We start from the raw sequence: 16088 nt of genomic DNA on the forward strand, positions 1-16088 counted from the left end.
TGGAAGAAGAACACGCAGTCAGGTTAACACTTCAAAGCACTTAAAAGTCAACACAGATTTTAGTCCACAAATCAATGAACAGCCTACTTTCTAGAGGTGCTGCACCGCTTCAAGTCCCAGTGAGATCAACAGAAAGTTGAAACACTCGATATCTTGGGAATTAATATTACTTAATGCCTCCACCACCATGCCAAAAAAAGAAAAGATCCACCTGCTATGCAGAACAGAAAACAGCACTGAACAAAAGCTTTCTCCAGACACAAACTGGAGATGCCCCAGAGATTCTACCTACACATAGATCATCCCCCTGGCAGGGATGATCACATACTCAAGGCAGAAGCTTTTAGCCACCAGCCACCTCTGGGGCTCCACTGTTTTGGTATTTCTCCCCTATGATACTGAAGGGTGACAGGGTCAGGATCTCCACAGAGCCCTCACTGACAGTGGGTCAGCACAAGGGCTGTTGCTGGTAAGACATTCAGTTTGACAACATGAGCTGGTGAAGCACCTTTTCTCATATTATAGAAACTTCTTCCGTACTGAAAGGAGCAGACCCTGACATTTATCTAGGCAGCGCTGTTCAAACTTCAGTAACCACATAAGTAAAACTTTCCTAATCCTTGCCTATATGCATTTTCTTTTGATAACTTGCCCAATGAAGAGATGATGCCTAGAGCCAAGCTAAGTAAGGACTGCAACTTATTAGCCTGGGATGAATCTGGTTTAAAATGAGCATCACAGCACAGTGCCTTCTCATGCTTGAAAATAAAGGGTATAGGAAGAAGCTTATGGGACCAGGCACCCTACAAGCCCTCATGCTTGGCCCTGGTGTAAGGTTCAATTTGACATATTGCATCCATATCAGAAAAGGAAAACTGCACTCAAATCTCCAATTATTTTTTTTAAAGAGTGAGTTTTCGTATATTTCAAACAAATAAATACACATTAAAAATTAAGTCTCACTCAAACTGTAAAATTATAAAGCAAGCATTCACTCACAGCACAGACTCCCAATATGATAGCGTAGAGCAGGCAACATGCTTTTTTCCCTGTTCACCAGAGAAAAATGCAAGAATAGACAGTATTAATAGTAGCACAAAGACTAGATTTGCTTTGAGATCAAGTAAAACAGAGTAAGACACAGTAAAATTTAAGTAAAATGTACACTTTTAAAAGTCCAGTGATATTTGGATGGTGTGCAATTTAGTTGATCATGAAAGCACTAATGTTGTATATCATTAGATTTCAGAGTTGCTTTTAAGTTTGGTTTGTTGGTTGCTCAAAGAATACTGTCATTAAAAAAACCCTATATATACTGTTATAGACTTAGTCTACCACATGAAAAATCCTTCCTATTTATTAAAAGCTTATCTTACTGCTGTCTGAATTGCTACTTCTGCAAGCAAACCATTTGAAGCACCCTTTGACAAGTTTCTTACCACTGCCTCGTTCTTTGGAACAGACGGATTTAACATTGTGAGAAGGCTGCCTGGGATCCAGAAAGGAGACATGTGCCTGTGATCCTACTGCATACACTGACCACTCCTGACCATAAGCCAAACACACGTTCTCCCTGCAGTATGGCAACTTTGTGGAAAGTAACTGGAAACAGAAAAAATAAAAATCAACCCGTTATGAGAAAAGAGTTAATAGAGAAATCCTGTAAGCTATGTTCAAGGCAGTTGCAGTGAAAAAAACCAAAATGCAGCTAAAAAATAAGTTCACCACAAAAACAGGACTCTAAGGGAAAAGCAACAACCTGATGCAGAGAAAAAAACCTGAAGGAGATAGGATCCCTTATCTGAACCAAACTGAGATTTATAAAGTCTGAAGCCAAGTATTATGCAAAGAACAATGAACATTTTGGCAAATGGTTTTAAATCTTTCTAAGCTGCTGTTATTTCTTCAGCAGGTGTACATAGACATCCCAGCTGAAAAAGTTTACCTCCTACACTGGCATAGATACATCTAGGTTTGATCTGCAATTAAACCTACTTACGTGCCACTTCCTTTATGAATGCTGCTAATCAAATACCCATCATACTCTATAGAACTGTTCACTTCAGCTCACCCAGAACCGGAAGAAAGTTAAGAGCACTTCCCACTCTCCAAAATAAGGGGAGTGGGGAGTTTTTATCCTCAAGTTCTAATTTTTAGGACATTTTATTTTACATAAAGCTTTTAAGTGTTTTACAAACACTGCTGCTCTTTCTTCAAGCATTTAAAGGAGATGAAGAACAGTGAACAGCCTTTAACTGCTAGGCAATTTTAAAAATTTAACACAAACAAACAGAAAAACACCTTTGATAGTGTGTGCTCTGCTTTCCAAAGATGAAAATACCCATCTAGGGACACAGCTCCCAGTTCCTATTAAAAAAAAACAGCAAGAGAGTTAGTTTCTGCATTATAGATGTTCTTACAAACTCTCACACTCTACTAGGCAGGCTGCATACTCCAGATTGAACTCATCCATAATCCTGTACTTGCTTATCAAGATAGGTTTCCATTTTATGCTGATCTTGATAGAACACAATACAACACAAATGTGCCAGGTATAGTAAGAATTAATAAAACAGTAAATATAAAAAAATAATTTTCAAAAGTATAAATTTTGTTAGATAACAAAATAATGAATTATTAGACAGTACAAGCTAGAGTTGACAGTTCTCTTCAGCAACTCCCACACTGATTCTGACCCTGCATCAAACATTTCTTTCCAGGCACTACCCTTCTGAAAAAGATACATGAAGTTTCCGTCACAGACGAGTAATTAACAGCTATAGTGAAAAACAAAGCCCGCAGGAGGACCGTGCTTTTGACAGCACACCCACCTTCACTTCAGACGTTCACTGTTCCTTGAAGGGCAGAAAGAAAAGTGGAGGATGAATTGCTACTCCCACCTGCCACAGTACAGTTCACCTCTAGCAATAACAAGAGATCAGCATGGGGGAGGTTAACATTTCCTGTTGGTCAAACGCCAACAAAATAACACCAAAGCAAGCATTGGTGCTTGCCCGTGTGTCAGTCACCTCGTTGAGCAATCCAGTGACGATTCACCCATCAAAACAGGAACTGCTTGAATGTTAGCTGGTCTTCACAAAAAGGGAAGGAAAGCAGCAAGAGCACTCAAGAGTGGGATTCAAGGTGCAAGAGATCTTCTGGTGCTTTATCTGCTTCTTGTAAACATCCCTTGTCTCACCCACTTTAGGGTGCAGGTCTAAAAATCAAACCCACAAGAAAATTGTTCCTTCTGAAAACACATTTTTTATTTTTCTACTGGACTTTGCCATTCACTTGGGGCAGAAGCAGACATAGCAGATAAAGACAACCATCTCATATGAGAAGGATGCAAAAGGATCAGGGAAAAAATATTAGGTTGCTTCCCCAGTTTGATTTAGATTACTTTTTTTTTCCTAATACATATGAACAGTTTTAGGACTTCCCATCTGACTGACCTTGTTCTTGTTGTTGAAAGCCAATGCTCGGACTTTGCAGTTGTCAGGATTGGTGTTCTCCTTGGGGATATCCTTCAGGGCCCTGTGTGTTATGTGGGCATAGACGGGAACCTGAGAGAGGTTACGCCTGGAATCGCTTTTGGACAATACATCGTCTGTGACTTCCCAGAGACCCATTGAACCATCCCGGGAACCTGAATAAACAGTCCATAAATAAATAGTCCATTTCACATATAACTCCTCTTTTTAAAAAAGGAATAAACAATAGGGTCTGAAAGAAAGGAAGGATACTATTAATTTAATCTAACTGAACACACTGTTGGTGCCTATATATTTTTTAACAAAAACATGATTTTACTGATCGCTAAAGTTCATACCATTGTGAATTCGTTGTCAACTTGTTTGTCTACATGGTTTCCAAGCAGCTAGATCACCTCATCTGTTTTCAAACTGATTAGGATGCATCAAAAACTACAATCCTGTACAACAATCACTGTTAGAAATTCACACGTAGAATAAACTCAGAGGCGACTGAATAGCCTATGCATTCAGCCTGGCTTACCAAGGCTGAGATTGACAGTCCATTAAAGTCAATATAAAAACCTTCAAGCAAACTCAGTTGAGGTTATGCCAACTTGGGTTCGTTTGATTTCTGCCACTAAGCTTATGGTATGTACACACATTTGTGAACTGAACAGAAACAACTATTTCAAACCACAATTTGTCCCAATTTGTATCAAGTCTATTGTTTAAATTATTTTTCTTAAACCCATGCAACCTTTTGTTTAAAGAATGTAACAGGAACTCAGGCTGAATAAGCAAGAACTCATTTTGTTTTTCTACTGAATTTGAAGATATTAATCCAAAATATGAATCAGTAAGAGTGACAATACTGGATGAAGAAAGCTGAAAGTCTTTGGTTCGTAGATCAACACAGGCTTAATCCAAGGGCCTATACCCATCCCTCCTGGTCCTACTTACTTCTGTCTTAACTCAGCTCTTCTTGAAGGTATGGAAGAAATGAAGCTGTGAGGGTATTGTTTAGTCTCTGTGTGTAGTTAACAAGGCCTAACCTTGAGGGAAGGAACAAGACAACCACAAAGGGAATGCAGCTACTGAACTTTTGAGTGAACGATCCTATTTAACATCTAATTAACATCTAACTGGCATAATAGAAACCCACCATGGGGCAGGGAAAGTCCCCCATCCACAAAAGCCCCTTCCTCACTGAGCATGTGCAGCAAAAAAAGAAGGATGCTGTGGCTTTAAGTGGAGATGAGGCTTGCAAGAACTAATGGGAACAACAGTGACTGAGCTAACTTGCAAAAATACTGATAACTGTTGCTCGAAATGTGTAAATATTTTCCATGTGTTAACCAAGGTGTGCTGGCTTTGTGGACATACCACATAGCAACCAGCTCTGTGCAGATTTGAAACTAAAGCAAGTATCTCAACTCTCTGCATACCAGGTGGAAGAACCCATATTTGGGACAACAGTTTGGGCAATCCGGGTGGCACAGCCATACAGCCTTGTGCAGATCATCTTGCGGACTCTGACAGTGGAGAATCTGACTGGACAGGACTCCAGCGCGCACTGACCTATTGATAGGGGACTCCTCTGAATTTCCTCCCAGATCCAGGCAACGAGCAACTCACTCTCTGCACAGCAGGTGAGAGAACCCGTATTTGGGACAACGCTCTGACAGATTTTACATATACCTCAATTTCTTCCCTACACAATGTGAAAAAACACATCCCTCCTTCTCTCATACACAATGCATGAGAAACATTTCATAATCTTGAAGATGCCAGAAAAAACTAAGTATCTGTATCAGACTATTAAATTTATAGGCTTTAGCACATCACAGGGAATAAGCTGCAAAGACAGTTATGCAAAACATCTTGTTGCAATACAATACGGGTAGTTCAGCACAGCAGAGATGGCTTTGCTCCCTTACAGATACATTCAGTCATTTGCCACTATCACAATTTGCCACTGTTGCCAAATACAAAAGGAGCTTCCCAATGGCACTTCCATAGCAGCAGGCAGCACATGACACCACACCCTGCCACTCAATTTACATGCTGATGGTTTTTAATGGCTCCTAATCTTGTTTGTTATGGAGACTGAATACTCCGCAGTAGAATTTCTAAACATCTTGATATACTTTAGGAGGAAGCTGTCCCTTGTAATAGCCCTAGCAGGGAAAAAAGTCAGCCTGTGTCGTTCAACTGGTTAGACCTGAAGCCAAGAGGTGTTCCATCACTCTGATCATTTTTTTGATCAGCTGGTCAGCTTTTCATCTACCAGTACCCCCAAGTCCTTCTCAGCAGGGCTGCTCTCAATCCCTTCATCCCTCAGCCTGGACTGATAACAGGGGTTGCCTTGACCCAGGGGCAGGACCCTGCACTTGCCCTTGTTGAACTTCATGAACTGCATCACTCAGCTTGGTGATATTTGAGTTGGAGGTCTGCAAGGATCAATTTTTATATTAAATTCAAAATCTAATTCCAGGATTAGTGCTTTTTTTTTTTTTTTTAATCTTACTGAACTAACAATTTGAGTATTTGATTTTTAGGTGAGACTGATTTTCTGTCACCTGCGATTTGACACCTCCTTGTACAGAATACTATACCCTGTCAGCACAGAAAGACAGTAAGCTACTACATTAATGCAACAGCTTATTAGTATTGCTACCTTTACCTCAGTAATACTTCATGAAGTTATACTCATTATCCAACTAGTTAGTAAAAGTCAGTAACTGACCTTTTGTATTACAGCCTTCTGTATGAAATGCCATAGGATATGTGCATATACACACAAACACATACATACACACACAACTGTACCGATAGCTTGACAAATCAGTTTTCACAGGATTTCAGGAAACCAATATTGCTCTGCTGTATTCCAAAGTTATTAACTGATAACCAACACCCCTCTTGAAATTATCCTTCTTGTGTGGAATCCTTCCCTGCAACTCACTGTGTTTAGAGATCCTCTCATGGCAACACCTACTGGAAGGGCAGTAATATTCTGTCTAATACTAGAAGAATCAAATCTACACCAGGGCCCTACAAAGTGAAGCAGTGTACTAAGATCAAGAAGGTTTTAAATAGCCAAGACGTTTCAAATGTGCTGATAAAGGACCTTGCCTATAAACAACCTATAAAGTGCTATACATGACTATAAAATTCGGGGGGGGACACACACACAAAAAAATTGACTTTACCAGAAACAGCCATGGTATCACTGATCCATGCAATTGAAAATATCCAGTCCTTATGTCCATCCTAAAAGAAAAAAAACAAAGACAGAATTTTCTGTGACATTACAGAATCACAGAATCATATAGTGGTTTGGGGTGGAAGGGACCTTTAAAGGTCATCCAGTCCAATCCCCCTGCAGTAAGCAGGGACATCTTCAACTAGATCAAGTTGCTCAGAGCCCCATCCAACTATATATATACACATACTCAACTAGTCTCAAAGCAGACAAGTATTCTTCACTTTGCTTTTTACTACAAACTCAGGAAAGACCTACATTACAAACATACAGATAAGATTCCAGTATCAAGCTGAAGCAGTTCAAGTACCTAACAGTAATTTTAACCTTTTTTTATTTTGGATTGTATAATTAATAGAGAGCAATTAGATGGAAAAAACAGGTCTCTGACCAAGGACAAGTTGATCTCAATTCTAAGGACTTGGATTTTCCACTTTGAAAGCAGCGTTCTTTACTTCTGTAAAGCAGCTACATACTTTTATTTCCTCAAATGCTCGTCCCTACTATAAAAACCAACCAAAACCCTATGTTTACAATCTATCACCTACAGACTAATTTTTCAAGACTATAACTTCAGGAATCTTTTCTTCAGCATGTGAGAAACCTGGGGGAGGAAAAAAAGACCACAATTCTCTAGTTCTGTTTGAAAAGCTGCAAAGTCACAGCAGCATGCAAATGAATAGCAAGTCATACAAATCTTCAGTTGAGCCTTTCTGCAGCTGGTTATCTGCTACTGCAGAAAATCTGACCTGACCTCTGCTGTTGTAGTTAACATCTATGTGAAGTCCTGAATCAAAAGAAGAAATGAGAGAGAAGTGCTTACAGTACACCACTATACCTTTTTTCTTTTTAAGACTGGCCATTTTAAAAAGGCCTCATGATGTTTCAGCAATATAAGTAATACCATAGCTTATCAAACTGCTGTAAGTCACAGGGTTAGAATTAATCCTCAAAGCCAAGTTCTGCCTCTGGAATAACACATACATGAGCTCCACTGGAGAAGAGGAAAATCTGAACAACTCTTATCATCTTTTAAATTTCTCAAAAGAGCTTTTGCACTAAAACTAGTTTCAGTGGTCATCACCACAACTAGACTTTAATACTTAGGATTCTGATACATTTTCAGTATTTAAAAATAATCTGAAGTAGACCTGAATGCGAGTGAGGAAAAAGAAATCTGACCTCAGAACCCTGAGAATCGTCTCATATGTTTGTGTACTCACTCATATTTAAGATATCTTGTCAAAAAAAGACAACTTAACCAGGAATGTTTTTAAGCTTTCAGAAATTAACTTGCTACTACAAGACTCCCAAATCCTAACTTTGCTCTGACCTCAGGCAATACAACGTAGTAATTCTTGGAAGTAACAATAAACCTTCCCCAAATACTCCTACTTACATCTCCCACACAGACAGGATCGAGTGTAGGCAGACGATAAATTGCAAGACTGTTGGGGTTGTCTCCACCTGTGGCCAGAAGGGTCCTCGAGGGGTTGAGCTCAATGGCATGAATACCACATCCCTGCTGGTTCACCATGCCGGGTTCACGATCTTTCAGAATAGGAATCTTGGTAATTTGACCAGTCTGGACATCCACTACAAATAACTGGGGAAAAAACCAAGAGATTGAAGTCATCATCGAATAAATAAGAAAAAACAGATGGTCAAATATCCTCCCTATTTTGAATTGACATTCCTTTTAAGTTGGAATCCACAGATGCCACAAGTATGGCTGAACGGCATACATGCATTCTTAAAACAAGTAAACTAAATTACAGTGGGTTTTATTTCAATCATCCCATTTGGTTTTCACAACAATAGAAGACAGACATTTTTCGATTTTAACAAAACCCTTGAATTTAAAAACTCTTTTCTCTGTTCAATACCATGACAAAACAATACTGTGTTCCAGTTTCCCTGTACAACATTGAGAAGGAGACCCACCTCAAAACACCCAGTAAGCCACAGGGGCCTTAGCACAAGTCTCCTGCCTCCCAGATAAGATACTTACTGTGAAGTTTTTGCTTTAGCAGACTGACACTTTATAAATTTTTATAATTGGAGTTTATTTTCTGGTGACATGAGAATAGTAATTAAATATAGTACTGCCAGTGCAAACATCTACAAAAGATATCTAGCTACATACTACATCCTGCAAAAAGACTAGAAGTTGGAGCTCTGTCACTGTCTCCTTGGCAGAAAAGCCAATTACAAGTGAGAGCCTTACAACTCTTCAGACAGACATCATTATACCCAGAGTTATGTCAGTTCAAATATATATGACCACAGGGTTACAATCCAAACCAGAAAGAAGGTTGAATTGTCTGCTGAAGTGCACTTTCATTTGGGAGGCTCTTGTGCTGGATCATTTCACAGATGTTTTTCAGGGTGCAGCTGCACTAACATTCAAATAGGTGTAACAGAGGGGACAAAGCCCTGTGAAGGAACATGAGTGAGAAGCAAGGAAATGGAGGATCTGAAGCTGACTTAGTACTACGGAAAGTGATGTAGAATCACAGCCCAAGATTAGAGTTAAATTCCACACATCCACCTCCCCATCCCCCTGCTTAAGTTTCTTCCTTCTATAACCAAAGAGCTTTGTCTCAAAGCATCTGGAAGTGAACTGAAGATGGAGAAGACAATAACAAAAATAGAAAACTCAAGGCAATTTAAAAAAGACACACCTCAAGGAAACTGTTCTGAAATCCTTTGTCAGACATTTCTAGAAGGACAGAAAAGAAATCTAGGGAGTTACACATAGAAGTTGGTTTTGGTGAACTGTCAAAGACTGTAGATCTGTTCTTTAATAAGTGTAAAAAGAAGAACGCCCAAAATTTAGCAGCATATCTATTACTCAATGTAATGAACTAGCAGAACATTAATGTCAAGTCAGAACCTGATAAAGTATGGTATGTTAAACTCATTCTGCAGAGAAAGCTGAAATCATTCATCCCTATTTGTGTGTTGTGTCTAGAATTTTGCATAATCTTCAGCCTGCAACTGATCTTTCTCTGCAGGGAGCAGTCTTGCACAAACAGATGACTGTTCCTACACAGACTGAATTTTCATGTTGTGTTCTTTATTTCACATGCAGGTGTGGAGTCAGGCAACAGCTGAAGTGCAGCTGAGTAGTAGGGAAGCACTCCTCACTTCTCCCAAGCCTTACAATGCAGTTCCCTGCCCCAGACAGCCGGTAAAAACATGATGCACAGAGCAGCCCCTCTGCCCTAACCAGTTCCCTGAAAATTAGCACCTGCATTGTAGGATCAGGACCAGTAATCCCCTCTCCTCTTATCTGCCCTCCTCCGTCCCCTATGAGTGCATATCCTCTTTTCCTCCTCAGTATTTCCTTCCAGCAGAAAGGCCCAATTCCCTCCCCTACCCTCCAACTACTGAAAAAAACCCACAAAATCAAGAGTTAAGTACCCAAGATTACAGCTTGCAAGTGTCATCTGCAGGTCCTAACGCTGGCACCAGAAGTGCTGATTAGGAAAACACATCCACAGCTCAGGATGTCCACGGACTTAGAAAAATCATGCTTCAGCTGTAAAAGATTCACACTTTGAAGATCATCTCAACATGTATGAAGACTGAAATTAAAAACCTTTTCACATTCTCCAGTCTGACAGCACTGTCATACGTCCGTGTTTGATATGAGGTTAATAAAGACTTACTCTAATGCAAAGTTCCTTTAGCTAAACTCTAAACTAATTGGGCTGAAAAGGTAAAGAACTTGGAAGCACGTAATTCTGAAGCATCAGATTCTCACGCTTCTGCCCTGAATCTTCAACCTCAACATCATTTTGCTGTAACAAGTTTCCAAATTAAGATATTCTCAGAAGCAGCAACATGACATATTTCTTGCAGTGCTTTCACTTGCTTGTACCCCACTCTAATCCATTGTCAGCTCTTGAATTGCTTTGTCGTTGCTTCACTTTTCCCCTCCAGTTCCACAGTATTACTGTGACCAGAACAGCAACTGCTCTTAGGGCAAGAAACTTCACACAGTTCAGGGACTGGCTTTGTAGTTTCATCAGTAAAGCTTTAAGCAGCAACTTCTTTCCTTGCTTGGTAAAGAACTTGGCACACTGTGTGTGGTTTAAAAACGACCACCACCATCCTAGAATAAAATCATCAAGCACTATCTGCGTATGTTAGGATTCTTGCATCACCTGGGGCAGGACACAAGGCCAGAAGCTCACACTTGCAAGCTGCACCATTGATTGCCAAGAAATCTTCCCTATACATCCAGCAAACAGAAGCCAGGAGAAGATAAACAGTTGTTAGACACTTCTAAAGCCAAAAATGGAGAAATGTTAACAAACAAGATAGGCACCCAGATAAGAATACAGAAAGTTTGAATACCATTTTAAGAGTTCTAAAGACACTACAGTAAACAAAGTACAAAATACCTGACTGCTTTTAAACAAGTGCAGACAAAACCGCAGCATACAATGATACCAATCCAAAGGAAAAGCAGAAGTTGGCCTACTTCTTCCAAGCAAACTGGTACTTTTGCTACTCTTGAAATAAGTACATCTGCAAATAACTCCAAAGCACCCTGGACTCCAAGAGTCTTGACAAAGTCCTGATAGCTGAACTATACATTGATTTTTTTCATCTCAAGCAGGAATAAGAACTTCTTTTCCAGCTAGTCATTATACAGAAACTAAAAACCAGCCACAACATTTTTTCCTGGATGCAGTAAACTCCCACCAACTGCCAAACAGTGAACTGTGCATATTTGTTCCTTGATTTTAAGCTTTGCACATAATTTGGTTCTTCCTGCTAGTAAAACGTATGCATGTCAGCCATTAGCGTGCCAAATAACTTGTCATCCAGGATTTACCAAACCAGTATTGCTTTGGCCATCTGCCAGAAGTCCAAGGACCACATGTCATCTGTAAGGAATGGAGTAGACTCGGCTATCACATTCTCTGCAGGACAACCTTGTTCTAACATGGAAACAGGCTGGATAACATGACAGAGACACATTAATCTTCCTTTTTTTTTTTTTTTTTAAGCAATTCAGAGGTACAGCTTGTAACAGTGCTCTCACTCAAGGATCAAGGCAGACAGGCATGTCTAGGTACTATAGTTGTCACAGCCATGAATCTTTATGATCTGGCCCTACTTTTCACACTCTATCAGATTACTAGCTGTATGCTTATTTTTCTTTGGTTTGCAGAAGTAGTGAGAGTCATTTTCGCAAATGGCTCCCATACAATTACTATGTGGCTGTCCCCTTTTCAAACTGCTTACAATCAAGTTAATCAAGAAACTGTCCCACTTCATTAACTACAGAGCTTCATTAATCAACTTCCCAAAAGACTGTGGAAGGGAATTGAGTATCTGAGAACCAGAACCAGAGTGAACCGCAATATCCATCCTTCTCATATATACAATACTGAGAGCGGGACAGTTTGCCAGGTTCTTCTGTCTGACCTGCCTTTCAGACACAACAGTTTAGGGGGAAAAAACACCCCAGCCAAGCAAAGTTACCAATTCATTAAATATAAGTGCCCTTCCCACGCATCTTTAACTGAAAGTATTGACTTTATACAGCAAGACTAAAAAGCAGGCCTATGAAATGCCATTTCAAGGCAGCACACAGACTCTCTCATGTCCTCTGCTGCTGCCCCTGCAGCAGAGGACAGGAGATGAACAAGCAGGCCTACCTTTTAGTTGATCACACAAATCAGTTGGAACAAAAACAAAGGGTGCCACCACGAGCTTCAGCAGGTTTTATTACAGAAGCAGGACAGACGTAGATTTATGAGGCACAAAGAACATGCACAAAAGACTGCTTATTCTTCACCCAAGAACTGCTTCACATACTACTCTCAGAAAACACAGGCACAGTCCTGTCATTCATATTAATATTTGAAAGAAACCAAAGACAAACACATCACCTAGCTAAAAATAAGAGTCACTAAGAGACAATCAATGGTGAAGAAGTTTCACATTTGGCTTAAACCAATCTTTGAGAATCCACGTGCTTCTCCCTCACCCACCCACCCACACCATTCCTGTGACAGAACTAGTGCTCAGGTAGCTGCAAGGTCAGCTGGATCACATCTCTGCCTTTGGTGAAAGCTAACCCTACAAGAAAACCTGTCTGAACACAAAGCAGCCAGCTGATCCAGCTGACTTACCAGCCACACACAAATCAGTGCCAGCAAGAACAAGCAGGTGGAATCATCCCATTCTGCAACAGCTGAACTCCAGCCCAGTTTAAGCCAGTCCCAAAAATTTCACCCACAGCCAAGCTGGAAAATGACATCATTGTTCTCCTTTAAACTTGTTTTTGCTAACAAAACAACAAAAGCAAGACAATGCTTACAGTGTCATTACACCATTGCTGGTCACACTGAGTAACACTGTTTGTTTTTTCCACAGTTCTTAGTCGTATCTTTTATTCAGATTGTAAATATCTTTCTTTTCCATGTTCATAAAACGCTTGGCATAAGGTTCTTCCATTCTATGGCAATACAGATTTACTAATACATGCCAAGCCCCAAAGAAACATGGACTCTTTAAAGACTAAGCTATCAAACTGGTATATCTCCTTTCCAGTGGAGATCTGAACATGCACTTATCATAGCACAAAACCTACTCGCAGGTTGTGCGGTACAGGCAACGCAAGTGGATAATGGCCGCACATGTCCTCCTTTAAAGGGTCCAAAGAGAAACAATCCGGGATATAAAGAACCATCTGAGAAGTGAGTAGCCGTAAAAGCAGCCAGCAAGTTGACTGACTCTGAATTTGTATTTCCAGAGACAAGACCACACAATCAGGCATTCCACCTTGCTATGAAACTCTGACGCACTACTAGCTAATGGGCACACACTTTGATGTCATTGATTTTGCTGCCAAAATCACATTTTTTATTTGTGTCTTGTCCTCCATGTTTAATTTCGGGAGGCTAGAACATTTAACACATGTTGACAGATGGCAAAGGATGGAAAAGTGAGAGACTTTGTCTGCTAAAGGGCATCTCTACCACCCACACCATACCTAGCACGGAAACAAGCAGACGCTGCAGACAGACATGGGTATCACATGCAGTTGACAGAAAACCAAATAATCTTGAGAAAAGAAACAAACACCTGGCTATTTACTTACAAGCCACTGAAAAAAAAGTGAACGGAAGTGTCTGTTACAGGCATCAGAGTTTTATTTACACTCACTTTCCCCGACTGTTCAGTGGAATCTAAGTGGAATTATAAACTGCAGGAGCATGACTTCTCATTCCCTCTCTGGGTTCAGAATGAGCAGTCTTCATGATTTTTCATTACATGTGCAAAGCCAGAGGTATATTAACTTGCAAAGCAGTAGAAATCATTTTCCCCACAGAGAGACCATATTCATGGGAGGAGGAGTAACTGTGCATTGTATTCTCACCACTACAACCCCAGGACTACAAGACTAGGTTACAATTGTATGAGATGCACAGAACAGACATTGGGTCTGCTGAACAAGTTAAAAGCCTCTGAGAAGAAACAAGAGCTGGTGATTTACAGCAGGGCGACCAAGGCAACATATGAATCCACCAAAGAATGAAAAGGTATCAGCTAGCATTCAGAAACCAACACATTCATGCCTTGGAAACGCCACCTGAGAAAACAGAAGAGAGCATTTGGTAAGGAAGTTTTTAAGCACAAATACATCTACCAGGCCTGCCTGGGCAAAAAAAAAGGCAAACAAAAATATTAAATTTCAGGCAATTATGTTCTCAAGCAACAGGAAACTAATAAGCTTCTTGTATTTAGGGAATGATGTAAGGCTCTTGTATGTTTTCATCCTCAGCATCACAATTAGCAGAAGAATTATGTCCTGAACACATACACAGAACTAAGGGAACGAAAGAAGGTACAAAATTATTATTGGAACTTATTTTTAGAAGCTTCTTTAGTCTTCATAGTTTCCTGAAACAGTAAAAAAAAAAATCCATAAAAAGAAAACTTCAGCAACCTCGTGTTCAGTGTTTTTCTTTGCCATAAGCTTGCCTCCTACGTTAAGTTTCAAAGTTTCTCTAGGAAGCTTTAACAGAACACATTGACTGCAGACAGTATCTTCTTCTGAGACTTCTTGGTATCAGCCTTCGGTAATTTAGATGCTGTGGTGACACACCCTAAATGTCTGCACCTCCCAGAGTTTGCCTGCTCATTCATTTGAATTTGAAAAACATTAAGCAGCGCATTGCATACAAGATCAAGGACTCTTGCAAACATGAATCCTGTCTAAGAAAAGCCCAAGTGACTCTGTTTGGATTTTTATAGACACCTGAATGCTTGTATAGGTTCCATAATTCTAAATCTATCAGAAAAAGCATGCACCTTTAAGAAACACAAATATTTGATTTATAGCTGGCCAACTGTGACCACCAAGATCCACTGGAGAATAATAAAGTTATTTCATATACACAGTCATATCAAGGGATATTTTAAAGGATAAAAAGTTACCCCAAATAATTAAAAAAGTTATAATCCTCATTAAAAATGAGGAATTCGCAGTGAGTTCCATATTCTTTTCAGTCTTTATAGGGACTAGTACTGTCAGGTGACAAAAAGCAAACCTACTCCTCTATGACAGGAGTGTATTTATGTTTTGTTATTAAAAATAGTGAGTCCTTCTGGCACAGCATAGCCAAGGGCAATTTATAAATTAAATGCTAAAAGCTCTCAGTGCCACACTCAATCTTTGGTTAAAATAACTGCTGTGGTTTTTGTTTTTCTGTTGCATTAACTTTTAATTACGTGCAATTCCCATGCAGCAAACGCCATTAAAGTCAACAAAGTTGTTTTAGATTTACTCCCAACTTAAATGCCACAATTTCAGCATATGCGAATCTTCTTTATTAGGTAGCTTACTCAGCAGATGAGAGAGAAAACCTTATAATTAAAGTGTAGAGTTTAACACTGTACTTGTTCAAATGTAAACACAAAGCAACCAAGCTAAAGCTGTTACGGTATTCATATTTCATATACAATTTTTCACAATGCTGAAGTAACTTCTTTTATAATCGTATTTTGCTTAATAAAAGATGACGTCCATCTGTAACATTAAGTCTAGCTGTGGAAGCACACACTTCGTTGCAATGTATGCAGTGGGAACAATATGGTTATGGAAACAGTATCATTGAATCCCTCTTCAGTTCTGTGATTGTTTGTTCCCAAAAAATTTTCTGCAAGGTTGCATTAATAATGAACTTGCCCATTTATCTTCACTGCAGAAGCGCTGGAACTACACAAGTTACAAAACACAGCAAAATCACTGCAGCTCTATAAAACATGCAGTGATCTTGCTAGAGTAAGCAAGATTTTTGGGAGCTTGTGTTTCAGCA

The 16088-nt window shown here is 39.7% G+C and overlaps 1 protein-coding gene across 1 annotated transcript in view; it reads right to left on the bottom strand.

The window, feature by feature from the left end:
• The window catches only part of DCAF12 (DDB1 and CUL4 associated factor 12), a gene marked incomplete at its 5' end in the record, with an annotated part of 22064 nt that overhangs the window by 4468 nt on the left and 1508 nt on the right, over positions 1-16088 (bottom strand). The window contains 5 exons of the mRNA XM_010296235.1: positions 1440-1602; positions 2302-2367; positions 3456-3649; positions 6689-6749; positions 8141-8347. Of these exons, the coding sequence (XP_010294537.1) occupies positions 1440-1602; positions 2302-2367; positions 3456-3649; positions 6689-6749; positions 8141-8347 (691 nt within the window). The remainder of the gene's footprint in view (positions 1-1439; positions 1603-2301; positions 2368-3455; positions 3650-6688; positions 6750-8140; positions 8348-16088) is intronic.

This window comes from Phaethon lepturus, unplaced genomic scaffold (genome assembly GCF_000687285.1).
Source record: "Phaethon lepturus isolate BGI_N335 unplaced genomic scaffold, ASM68728v1 scaffold11011, whole genome shotgun sequence".
In the NCBI taxonomy this organism is placed as follows: Eukaryota; Metazoa; Chordata; class Aves; order Phaethontiformes; family Phaethontidae; genus Phaethon; species Phaethon lepturus.